The sequence below is a fragment of the Hemicordylus capensis genome, chromosome 6, assembly GCF_027244095.1.
Source record: "Hemicordylus capensis ecotype Gifberg chromosome 6, rHemCap1.1.pri, whole genome shotgun sequence".
Classification (NCBI taxonomy): Eukaryota; Metazoa; Chordata; class Lepidosauria; order Squamata; family Cordylidae; genus Hemicordylus; species Hemicordylus capensis.
In genome coordinates this window covers 166827316-166840012 of record NC_069662.1, presented here as the reverse complement: position 1 = coordinate 166840012, position 12697 = coordinate 166827316, and the positions used below count along the sequence as shown (strand labels likewise).

Here is a 12697-nt window from a genome sequence, read left to right as displayed (position 1 = left end):
AAACCGGCAACCTCTGGCTTGCTAGTCAAGTCATTTCCCTGCTGTGCCATTAGGTTGCTTGGGTTGCATTTGATGGATTAAGTGCCGTCAAGTCAGTGTTGACTATTAGCGACCACATAGATCAGCGTTTCTTAACTTTGGGCCCGCAGATGTTGTTGGACTACAACTCCCAGGATCCCCAGACATGGCCTTTGTGGATGGGGATTCTGGGAGTTGTAGTCCAACAACATCTGGCAGCCCAAGGTTAAGAAACCTTGACATAGATAGATTCTCTCCAGGATTATCTCTCTTCAACTTCGCCTTTAAGGTCTCTCAGTGGTCCATTAATTGCTGTTGTCATTGAGTGCATCCACCTTGCTGCTGTTCATCCTCTTCTTCTCTTTCCTTCCACTTTTCCCAGCATTATGGACTTCTCAAGGGAGCTGGGTTTTCGCATAATGTGTCTGAAGTAGGATAGTTTGAGCCTGGTCATTTGTGCCTCGGGTGAAAATTCTGGATTGATTTGCTCTATGATCCATTTGTTTGTTTTCCTGGCTGTCCATGGTATCCTTAAAAGTCGTCTCCAGAATCAAAGTTCAAAAGCATCAATGCCTTTTCTGACTTGTTTCTTCAAAGTCCAGCTTTTGCATCCATAGAGTGTGACAGGAAAAAACATTGTCCAAATAATTCTAATCTTCGTAGGTATAGACATGTCACGCCATCTAAATATCCTTTCCAAGGCCTTCATTGTGACCCTACCAAGTGCTAGTCTGTGGCGTATTTCTTGACTGCTGGGTTGCATAGGATATTAAAATATTTATACCCTGCTTTCCACCGATGAACATTTAAAGGACAGACTTTAAAAACAATCCACACACAGCAAAATAAACAACACAAAAGCAGTCACAGCAGCTGAAAATAATTCCACATCCCACAATAACTGGGCCCAAAGGCCTTCCTGGAAAACAAACTTGTGACCATGCATTGGAAAGCCAACAGTGAAGTGGAGATGCACACTTCTCTGAGTACATACCATATGTGAGATTGTTAGCTCTCTGGGGCAGGGATCCAGTCTCTTGTAATTTGTAAAGGACCATGCCCAAGGATGATGCCACATGAATCAAGAAAGCATACTATAAATGTTAAAACATTGCTGGTCAACGACCGTAATAAAGATTATTAAAGATTATTAAAACATTCTTCTTGTGCATGGTTATAAACATCTGAGCAACCCCGAAGGAACCCGAAGGAAAGTGAGAGGCGTTTGTGTGTGTGGAGGGTAAGATTGAGTCAAAGACTGAGCAAAGATTTTGTCAATAGGGCAGGGTCTATGGGGTGACCCCCTATGGGTGGGCCAGAAGGCAAAGCCCAGAACCAATTTAGTGGTGGAGCCAAGAGAGTGTGTGGGGGGGTGGGGGGGTGGGGTGGGTTTGCATCAATTTTTAGGAAGTCTGAGGGAGGAGCCCAGCTGGTTTCACCAGGTGTGGAGGAGTCCAGCTGATCTGGGTTCATCCGAGGGCAGAGCCCAGTGCAAGAACTATCTGTCTCAAGGGTAGGCAGCCTTGGCTCACTGGCTGTTGTGGAACTACAACTCCCATCATCCTCAGCCACAAATTATTGTGATGGGAGTTAAAATTTAACAACAGCTGGAGAACCAAGACTACCTACCCTAATCTTTGGCCACATTAACGTATAATTCATTCATTCATTCATTCGATTTCTATACCACCCTTCAAAAAAATGGCTCAGGGCGGTTTACGCAGAGAAATAACAAACAAATAAGATGGAACCCTGTCCCCAAAGGGCTCACAATAATGCAGAACCATGGGTCCAATGGACCCGTGGTTCCACTCCTCGCTCCCCCCTCTCTCCTGTCCAAATTTGGTGGTAGGGAGAGTGTCCTCTCTGCAGTCAGCGAGACTGCAGAGAGAAGGGGAAACTGGCTGTGCAGGCTTCCTTCTTGCATGAAGGGCAGCCCTCACAGCCAATCATGGCTGGAGAGAGGGAGGAGCTTCCTCCCTCAACTCCAGTTGAAGGGAATGCAGCCTGTGCATCTAAATTCAGATGTAATGCAGGTTGCATTGGACCTTGGATTGGGGTGATGAAACTCACTACAATCCAAAGGTTCAGATTGGAGTTCCAAAGAGATAACCCTGTATCGCGGAACCAGAGTTGTGCGCATTTGGTTGTAATGGTTTGGAAACGTCTGGCCATTTAAACTCTGGTTCCACATTATGTGCAAATGTGGCCAGTCTTCATCTCAGGCAAGGGTTCTCAGCTTTAGGTCACCAGATGTGGTTGGACTACAACTCCCATCATTCCTGCTATGCAGAATCTGGGGATGATGGAAGTCATAGTCCTCTGATTTGGTCATGGACCATAATAAACTTGAATCTGGAGTCATACTACAATTCAGGCCATTGTGACTGGCTATGATGTAGGTTGTTGATGGAGCCATAGTCTAGCCGTATCTGAGGACCAAGGCTGAGAACCCCAATCTAAGGTATACAAAAAAAGGCCAAGAAAAGTCAACCACTTTGCCCCTTCCTTTCTGGCAACTGGCCCAAATGCAAAACCAACCAGCCTGACTGGTCCAGTAGTTAAGTTACCCTAGGAGGAAACTTAAGGAGATGATGAATCCACTTTGTCGAGGCTGCAGCCAGGGAATCTGAGCTCATGTTTCTGATGTCCATTAGCAGCGGGGCAGCCAGTCTGTAAAATGTTTTACATTTCTGGTAGCTGAGCTTGCCAGAAAGAAAGCCATCTCATTTCTCCAAAAAGGCAATAACTCTCCTTTGCTCTAGACTAATTCCCCCAGGCTGTGGAACAGGATGGAGGCATGTTCTTAATAAAAGACAGGGGTGATCATCTTACAGACGAAAGCCTCTCGTCAAATTGGTTTAGAACTCAAAAACAGCGAGGATGTACAACTGCACGCTTAAGAAGCCGGTCCTCATTAGACTCCCCATGTCCAAAAAAATTATAAAATTAAATAAAAATAAATTACAAAGGATTAAAAAGAGAAAGAAAGAACTATAAAAATGGGGCTTCTGGGAATGTTCATCCCAGGAGAAAGTAACATGGTGCTGATTGTAGCGTCACAGAAGTTTGCAAGGGTGTGCTTTTGTGTCCGTATTTGTGAAATATAAACCCTGCTTCTGTTCTTTAAGAGATGAAATTGCAGACACTAAGTTCTGTTAAGCACAGGGGTGGGCAGTTGGTAGACTGGGGTCCCACGCTGGCCAGGTTAGCATTGTTCCCAGGGAGTTTTTGGGGGTGTGGTGGGGGTGGAAATGGTGGCTGACACTCATGCAGAGGAACAGCACCACTGACAACCGCTTCTGAAAATTGCCAAAATATATGAAGTACCTACATCAGGGGTTCTGACATTTGGGTTCCCAGTTGATGGAAGGCCATTGGGGCTGGAGATGGTGGGCACTGTACTCCATCAACATCTGGGGACCCAGCGTTCAGAAACCTGGGTCTGCATACTAATTCTGCCACTTGCAAATGGGAGAGCAAAACCAGAGTGGGGAGCATTTCCCCTGAAGCCTAGGTCTTGCAAAGAGAGCTGGACAAGGCATTTATGCAAGGGTGCATACTCAGGATCATTTGCACAGAGATCCATTATGCCTTCACATTTAAGAGGGGGATGAGTATGGATTCTTGCGTTGTAATATTAAAACATAATCAGTGGCTTGTGGGGTCAGTCACAAGACTACTGGCTTCAGATATAAGCAGTGGACAGTTGCTAAAGGAGAGAGGCTTTTGAGTTCATTGTAAGGAAATCCAGTGATATTTATGGAAACCACATTAGTACACTGGGAAATTTAAGCTGCATTGATTTCCTGGGGATTTAATCACAACAGTCACAAAGTGGTTATCTTGACGAAAGGCTAACGGCTTCTTTTCATTCTCTTTCAGCTTGAATTTAATAATGAACAGCTTGAAGGTAAGGTGTGTGCGTGTGTCTCTTTCAATATCTGTAACAACCTCAGCAGTTATTTCAATTCATTTATGTTGGCACCTAAAATTGTACCCAGTGCCATACAGGATGAGTTGCTGCCAAATGGCTTACATCTGAATGAAGTCAAAGCACAGGATTCAAGTGGAAGGATGCAGCCATGGGAAGGTCCAGTGGAGGGGTCTTGGAGACCATCTAACCCAACCCCCTGCTTGGTGCAGGGAATCCCAAACTGCCGCGTCTCCAACAAATTGCTCTCAGACCTCTGCTTGAAGACCTCTAGCAAGGGAGATCCTCAACCCTTCAAGAATTGGTTCCATTGCTAAATGGTTCTTGCCATTCAGAAGTTCCTCCTAATGTTTGATGAAAATCTACCCTCCTGAACCTTGAGCCCTTGAAATCTAGTGCTACTCTCTAGGGCTGTAGGAAACAGGTCTTTGCCCTCTTCTACGTGACATCCATCAGATATTTGAAGAGTGTTGAAATGTCCCCCTCCAAATTGTCTCCTGTGTAAATATATCCAGTTCCTTCTCAGACAGACTGGCCTGGACAATGGTCTGAATTCTTCCCAGTTCTTGGGTGATGAATTTGGAACAATTCCGGACTGGTCTGAGGTGAGTTCTTTCGCCCATCTCTGGGTGAGCAGGGAAACTGAATAGGCAATCCTTCCCTTAGAGCTCTTCCACTCAGACTGTGATTCCTACCCACACAAAAATGGATAGGCGGATGGGAGAGAGGAATGCACCTGGTTTGGAAATACAGGCCTGCGTTATGAGCCCACCATGTTTGTGCTAGATAAACTGCCCAAAGGCGTATGTTTGGGGCGGTATAGAAATATTTTAAATAAACAAAGTAATAATTATGGAGCTTGGTGGTTTAATAGGAGGGGTTTGAAGGAAGGTTGGGGGGACACCCTGCATATTCTGGGAGGGAGCTCTTCTAGGCATAAAAGGCAGCAAGGGAGAAAGGATAGAGGCCAAAAATGAGACGGTAAAAAAATGACATGGACAAAAAAGCAAGTAAGATGGAGTTTTGTGTGATGGGACTTCTGCTGCAGTCTTCCTCCAAGGAAAAAACTATTTGAATTTGGTCTGCAAATCTGAGAAGCCTGCTGTATTTTCAGCTCCACACACTGTACATATGTGGAGCACATTTGCCACATTAATACCTTACCAGCCCATCCCTGATCCACGCTCCTGCTCTTCCCAACACTTGACGGCCCAAATTATAAACCATTCTTTTCAATATGTCCTTTCCTTACATTAAAATGCTTGGCTTTGAAAACTTCTCTTTCCCCTGAAGTTAAATTTGGAGCTAATGCGTTGCAGACGCACAACAGCTCTTGGGGACCAGTCCTTTCTCCAGCTTTCTCCCCACTGCCTGCTTTTCAAAGACAGATGTTAAAATGCCTAGGAATACAGAAATATAGGAAGCTGCCTTTTACTGAGTCAGACATTAGTCCATCTAGCTCAGTATTGAGAACACTGACTTGCAACCGTTCTCCAGGGTTTCGGGCAAGAGTCTTTTCCAGCCCTATCTGGAGATGCTCCCAGATATTGAACCCCGGGCCTTTCTGCATGCTAAGCTCGAGGCTGGGCCACTGAGCTATGTCCCCATTCCCTGTAGCAGAAATGCATTTTCTACTTGTCAGAGCAACTGATATCCAGCCCTTGGCTGTGGCATAGCCAATGTCATAAGGTTCACCTGGCCTCATCATAGACACCGGTGTTCCTTTTCTTTCAGTCTTAGACTGAATGAACATCAGAGAATTGCCTGCTTAAAAAGAATGCCACAAGCACCACTAAGAGTCCTGCATTGCAAAGCAGAACTTGCCACTTCCTCAAAAAGAGGTTCAAATCCAACAGGGCCAGAGAGCCTGCACTGATTCTGGTCTCCCAAGAAGGGGTGCCCATTATCCTTGATTTGCTGGTGGGCTGAAATGCATTGCACCAGGGAGTTGCTACAGCTTTGAGCTATAGTAATCCCCAAGGAGCATTTTGCTGATCAAGCTCCTCCTGAGCATATTTGGATCAAACGTGATGAGAAGACCTGGTCTGGGAGCTCCTGATGCTGTAACACTGCTGGTGCTTAGGCTGTTTTCTCACATAACATGAAACTGGAGGCGAACAAGTCAGAGGTTCCATTTTGCAGTTGTCTGAATGCGTGAAACCGCAGTTTCGTCAAAAAAGCAACCTGAGGTTTTTGAACTGAAATCCTATTCTGAACCTTTGGTAGCAAACTGGTCTTGTGGTAGCAAGCATGACTTGTCCCCTTAGCTAAGCAGGGTCTGCCCTGGTTGCATATAAATGGGATACCTGATGTGTGAGCACTGTAAGATATTCCCCTCAGGGGATGGAGCTGCTCTGGGAAGAGCAGAAGGTTCCAAGTTCCCTCCATGGCTTCTCCAAGATAGGGCTGAAAGAGCTTCCTGCCTGCAACCTTTTATTTATTTATTGTTAAATTTTTATTGTTAAATTTGTATACCGCCTTTCATTAAAACAATCCCAAGGGGGCTACAATCCCAAGGTGGTTGGAGAAGCCTTAGAGAACCTTGGTTGGAAAACCTTGGAGAATCTGCTGCCAGTCTGTGAAGACAATACTGAACTAGATAGACCAATGGTCTGACTCAGGATATGGAAGCTTCCTATGTTCCTATGTGTGTGGTTAGTTTTGCTTCTCCAACCTGAGGTTTGAAGGAGGCATTGTGCCTTCCGAATTCTGTCACTGACATAACCTGGGTTTTGTCCTTTAGCTGCTGCCAAAACCACAGAGGGTGGCTCAGGCCAGCCCAGAAAGGTGCCAGATCTATGCCTGCTGTGCTTCTTGCTGGTCATTTCTCTGAGCACTCTCCCCCCCATCTCTGCACTCCTCCGGCCATTGTCAAGCAACAGGGATGCTAAATTGCCACATCCCAATAGACGTGTGTGAGGCAACTGGGTTTGAGCCAGGCTCGATGGTGAGCCAGCTTGGATCGGCCACTTTGGGGTTGAACTGGACTGGCCTTGGCTGGTCCGAGCTCAAACTGAACTGGGCCTGGTTTGAACTGAGCCAGCTTGGAACTCTACTGGTAATGGGGAATCTGGTGAGGATTCCCCTTTACCAGTAAAGGGGGCAGGGGTGCTTCCCTATAGATAGAGTGGGTGGGAGGGGAGTAAGAAGTAAGTAAGGGGAGTAAGAGTAAGTAATGAGTGATGCCACCAGTGACTGTGGCAGCTGCGGGAGAGGGGTGGTGAGGGAGGCGGCATCTCCCCTCAACCCCGCTGGCCTCCCCCAGGGTAGGAAGGGCCAATTTGGGCCTGGGTCAGATCCAGTTTGGGCTTCTGCACTGGTGTGGAAGTCACTGAAGGCCTCCACGAATGAGCAGAGGCCATTTATGTGGCCTCTGTGCATGCACGGAGGCCATTTCAGTGACCTCCACACCTCTGCAGAGGCTCAAAGCAGGCCTGAACCAGGCCCAAATTGGCCCTGCCTATCCTGGAAGAAGTTGGCGGGGATGGGAGATGCCACCCCTGACTTTCCCTCATGGCTACCGCCACTACCAGCAGCATTCGTAAATAATTTCTTACTCCCCTCCCATGCGCTCTGTCTTTAGGTAACCACCCTGCCCCCTCTTGTCCTTTAATGGTAAAGGGGGATCTTCACCGGATTCCCCTTTACCATTAGAGCTCCAAGCCCTTTCTAGCCAGCTTGGTTCAAATTCAAACCGGGTCAGACTTGACGGTGCACAAAACTGGACTGGGAGCCGGATTGACTCAAATGTGGTTTGGATTCGAACCGAATTGGCGAAACCAGTATTGTACCCATCCCTATGTCCCCAGCTTCAAAGCATGTCACTGGGAAAAGCCACATTGGGAGATGCCCACTTTCTACTGTGTCTCATGTTCCCTCCTTTGGCAATCTGCAGTGAAAGGGGATGGGATGACAAGGCAGGCACTTTGTGGAGAGTGCCCACAAATCAAGTGAGGAAGATGTCTTCGCACAAGCACATGGCGTCCCGGTGGCACCATGAACCGGGCAACCTGTTGGTTTCCCAGCAAAGATAACACATGCCAGGAGAGTGATAGCCGGGGTCTGGGTTGAAAGGCAACCCCTGGAATTCTTGAGTGGCTCTGCTCTATTTTTCTACAAATCAGTAGAAAAATCAGTAGAAAAGTCCCCTAGCCCCATTCTGCCTGATCGTGGGAATAATGGGGCTATTCCCATGATCAGACAAAATCGGGCTAGGGGAGCCTAGCCCGATTCTGCCTGATCGTGGGAGCCACCCGCCTAAGTACCCCTCTCCTAAGACCGGGTTTGCAGAGCGAGTGCCCCGCGAACCCGGTTGTTTTAATCCTCAGTAGCCGCAGCGCGGCTCTGTGCCACGGCTACTCATGAGGAAACCCCTGGAGGGGAGGTGAAAAGCCGACTCCTGGCTCTGGGGGTCTTGCCAGCACGCCCTGCGCGGAGCTTCCGGGGGCCAATCAGCCCCTGCTCCCCCCAGCCCCTGCTGGCTCCATCACGGAGCCTGCAATTGTGTGGGTGGCCATTCCGGCTGCCCAGGGCTCCTGCCCTGCTCATGTGCGGGGAGAGCGGGCTTAGCCCGCTCTCCCCGCTCACTCTCCAAAACTGGGTCTCACTGATCGTGAGACCCAGCTCAATGTGTGATGATGCCCCTTCCCCCAAAAAACTGCTCTCTCTGGTTGCTGCCCAGCCCCATTGCTAGATCCACGCAAGTCCCGGGGAAGCACCAACACCTTTCCAGGTTACAGCAACTGGCGGACAGCAGGAGTGAAAGTGCTCACTCTGGCAGTCTGGTCGTCCCTTGGCATGTATGCATGCCGGGTCCTGATCGACAGCAAGAACACGTTTATCTTTTAATATCATATTTCACTGTCTTAGTTTTAACACCATAGTATGTTTTACTTTTATATTTTTTTACAGACAGCCTGCACAGCCTGAGTAGATTTTAACCACGTAAAGCTTTTATAAAGTCTTTATCCATTTTACATTAATTTTACTCGCTTCAACTGTTGTTTTAAGATCACTTTCCGCAGCTTAACAGAAGCTGTATACCACCTACTCATTAGCTACTTTCTTCACAGTTCCAAACACAGCCTGTTTCAATGTTGCTTCAGTGCTGTTTTAATGTACTCTATGCTGTACTTTTAGCATACTCTATGCATAATCACAGATTGATATGCATGTTGGTTTTTGCCCAGCATGACCGCCCTCTTGGCCAGGGATTGGTGAAAACAGGGACTCCTCACTTGCGATTCCTTGCAGCAGCCAATCTGCATATGCCACAATGCCAGTGCCAGCCTGGGAATTTTGAATGTGGACTAGGAGCCATCTCCGATCTTGCCAGACTGAGCCCACAGGGAAATGGCCAGAAACATGGAGCACAGGGGTGTGCACAAACCATTCAATGTCGAACTGGTTTGCGTTGAACCAGGCCGGTTTGGTGGCTTGATCACAAACTGAAACGGAGTCAGTTTGGTCTGTGATTGAACAGAACTAAGCCTAGTTTGAGTGGACCGGTCCGTATTAAAGGCTGGTGCCGGTGCTGTGGTGAGAAATGTAGTCTAAGGTGTGTACCAGCCTGGCATGGCTGCTGGCATCACTGCTCACCCTCTCCCCCCATGCAGACCAAGTGCCGACAATCCCTCTTTAAAGCAGGCTGCCCACGCAGGACCGCCAGTGCCCAGGCTGCTCCAGGGGGCAATGAGCACCCGTGCTGGCAACCGTGCCGGGCGAGAAAGCACATTAGACTACCTTTCTCTCTGCCCCCTGCCACCCTTCAGTGGATTCCCCCACCCTTTTATGTATAAAAGGGCACCAGATACTGCTTTACAAGTATTGCTGCTCAAACTGCTGAACGAGTTTGGTCAAATGGACCGGACCAGCCTGGCGGTGCGACCGAACCAGTTCAGTGGCATGCACTTTGGTTTGAATTTGATCCGAATTCAAACTGAACCATGATTTTGGGTTCGGGCACACCCCTATTAGGGGCTGAGTATACAGGGGAAGGTGAGGAGTATGAGTTCCATTTTTAAACAGATATACCGGGGGGCCCACATCAGCGGAACCCCCTCTCATGAAGAACAGCCCTGCAGGAGCAGGCCCAAGAAGGCCTATCTAGTCCAGGATCCTATTTCACACAGTGGCCCACCAGATGCCTCTGAGACGTCCACAGGTTGGATGGTCTAACCCATGAGGGTGCAGTCCAATGGAGACCTGAAGCTCATAGAGCCTCTGGTCCTGCCCAGTGGACTGGCTCTTTCATGAGAGGGCTAATCCCTGGCCAGCAAGCCAACACCGATGCAGGAGCCTGTTGGGGGTTCCTGGACTGCTTTGATTGGGTCCTGCCCTTTCCCTGTCAAGGACAGGTGATCCATGCAGAAAAGGCACGATCGTGCCAGGCACACCCCCTTTAAAATCATGGCCAATGGTTGCAGCCCTGCTGAGGTGCTAATGCCTTGCCTGTAGTCTGGCAATGCAAGCACTACAGAGCTTGCTGGGATGCTGGCTTGGTGGACCACGAAAAGAGAGGGGCTCTTCTTTTCTGAAACCAGAGGTGGCCCGACCCAAGTTGGAGGATCATCTGTGGGATGATTCCCGGGTTCAGGAATTAACCTCAGGCTCATCAACCCATGGATTCACACTATGTCCCAAAGGGCCTAAATTCACACCTGGGGTGGGTGGGTTGGCAGAAACTCTACCAGTTTGGGACAGCAACCCATTGTGAGATGAGCCTAGACCCAGCTCGTAATGCCTTGCTTTGGCACCATAGGAACAACACAGGAACATAGGAAGCTGCCATATACTGAGTCATACCATTGGTCCATCTAGCTCACTATTGTCTACCCAGACTGGCAGCAGCATCTCCAAGGCTGCAGGCAGAAGTCTCTCTCTGTCCTCTCTTGGAGATGCTGCCAGGGAGGGAACTGGGAACCTTCTGCTCTTCCCAGAGTGGCTCCATCCCCTGAGGGGAATCTCTCCCAGTGCTCACACATCAAGTCTCCCATTCATATGCAACCAGGGCAGACCATGCTTAGCTAAGGGGACACATCATGCTTGCTACCACAAGACCAGCTCTCCAGTAATCCCTGTAGCTAGACAGCCTTCCCTGTTGCTGAACCAAAAGTGTTCCCATTTCAAAGGAGCAGCTGCTGACCTCCAAACTAACATAACAAACACTCTATGCAAGGAGTGCAAGGGTGCTTCCCTAGTTAGCTCCACGCTGTTATTCACGCTGTACTGTGGGTGACATGACATCTTTCTCACCGCAGCACTGAATGTCCTTTTGGAACTCTGCAGCTGCTGGAGAAGCTCGCCAGGCAGTAGATAGGGACCGGGTTTGGAGCTGGCACCAAATTTGGTCTAAAATGACATGTTGTTCCCTGTTGAGGGAAGTATACAGAAGATTCGAGGGAAAGTTTTTTTTTAAGTTGTACTAAGAGTTGTGAATTTTCTCAGGGTGTGTGTTCCCCCCCCCCAGACATTATGTACTTGGTATCACTCACCAGAAAGCAAGGAATTGCCTTGGGGAGAAAGTTCCCAAATCCGATCAGGGTCTTGGGCCTCAGTGGAATTGGATCCTGTGAAATTGCCTCTATCACAGCACAGCTTCCAAGCCGCTCACCACAAGACCAGCCCACTGTCTGCGGTGCGAGGAGGAAGCCAGGGCTCTCTCAGGCCACTGCCATGTGAACCCAGCGACAGCACGGATCCTGCTGACACGGAGTTTGGATAATGATAGGCCAGAAGAGAGCAGGAGGGCCAGCCAAAGCAAAAATCTCCCCTGTTTGTTCAGCTGCTGTCAAGCAAAAGCCACCATGGGCCCTGCCATTACATTCCGTTGCAAAATAACAGACCTTGAAACCTCCTGCATTACAGATCATGGAATGAAAATAAAAGGGGAAGCTTAGCTTGTGCAAACCCTGCAAGCAAAACTGCACCAAATAGCCTGTAGTTTGAATTTGGGAGAGGGCAGAATAGCACTTTCAAGGGGGGAAATACCCCCGCCCCCAAGTACTTTGCATGGATATGAATCATTTTCTGTCCTTCTCAGGGCCTCGGCTGCTCCTGGTGGCTGCTGTAGCTTCAGCACCATTTTCTCCCCAGCTGCTGCTTCTTTCTCATTCCTGGATCAGTCACATGACTGGATCAGTTACACCAGTGCTCCCCCAGGTGGAGTTATGGGTCTGCTGAAACCTCCATTATTCCCTATGGGGGAAAACAAAGACATGTAAACTCCAAGAATTCCTAAGACATCAGCCCTTTGCCCTATTCCTTTGGAATCTGGGTTGTGGCAGGCACCCCTTGGGGCACTGCTACCCAACCTACTGTTTTGCCCATCAGGCCCCCTTTCTGCCCCAAATCTGCCCCAAAGACACGTAATCTTCAGAAAATCTTTAAAAATCAGCCCTTTCCCCAATTCCTTTGGAATCTGGGTGGCAGCAGGCACCCATTGGGATACTACCACCTGACCCACTCTTCTGCCCCCAAAGCCCCCTTTCTGACTCAAATCCACCCCAAATAACATCAACATCACACATCATCATCAACAACAGAGCTTTGCAAAGATCTCGGCAGATTTCCAAAGGTCATGCACATCCACATCCCACCCAGAAATGCAATTGATCTACAGACAACAATATAAAACAACAGCAATGAAGTGCACACTGCCCCATTGGCCAATGAGGGTAAATTTTACCCTTAAATTTCCTTAAAAGGTATAAGGAGGCAATTGCCAGCAGATCAACCCATGCTTTC

General features: G+C 48.5%; 1 protein-coding gene across 1 annotated transcript in view; it reads left to right on the top strand.

The window, feature by feature from the left end:
* Nucleotides 1-12697, top strand: part of MYL3 (myosin light chain 3) — a 45448-nt gene that overhangs the window by 14951 nt on the left and 17800 nt on the right. Inside the window, exon 2 of the mRNA XM_053265687.1 lies at nucleotides 3904-3931. Coding sequence (XP_053121662.1) covers nucleotides 3904-3931 — 28 coding nt within the window. The remainder of the gene's footprint in view (nucleotides 1-3903; nucleotides 3932-12697) is intronic.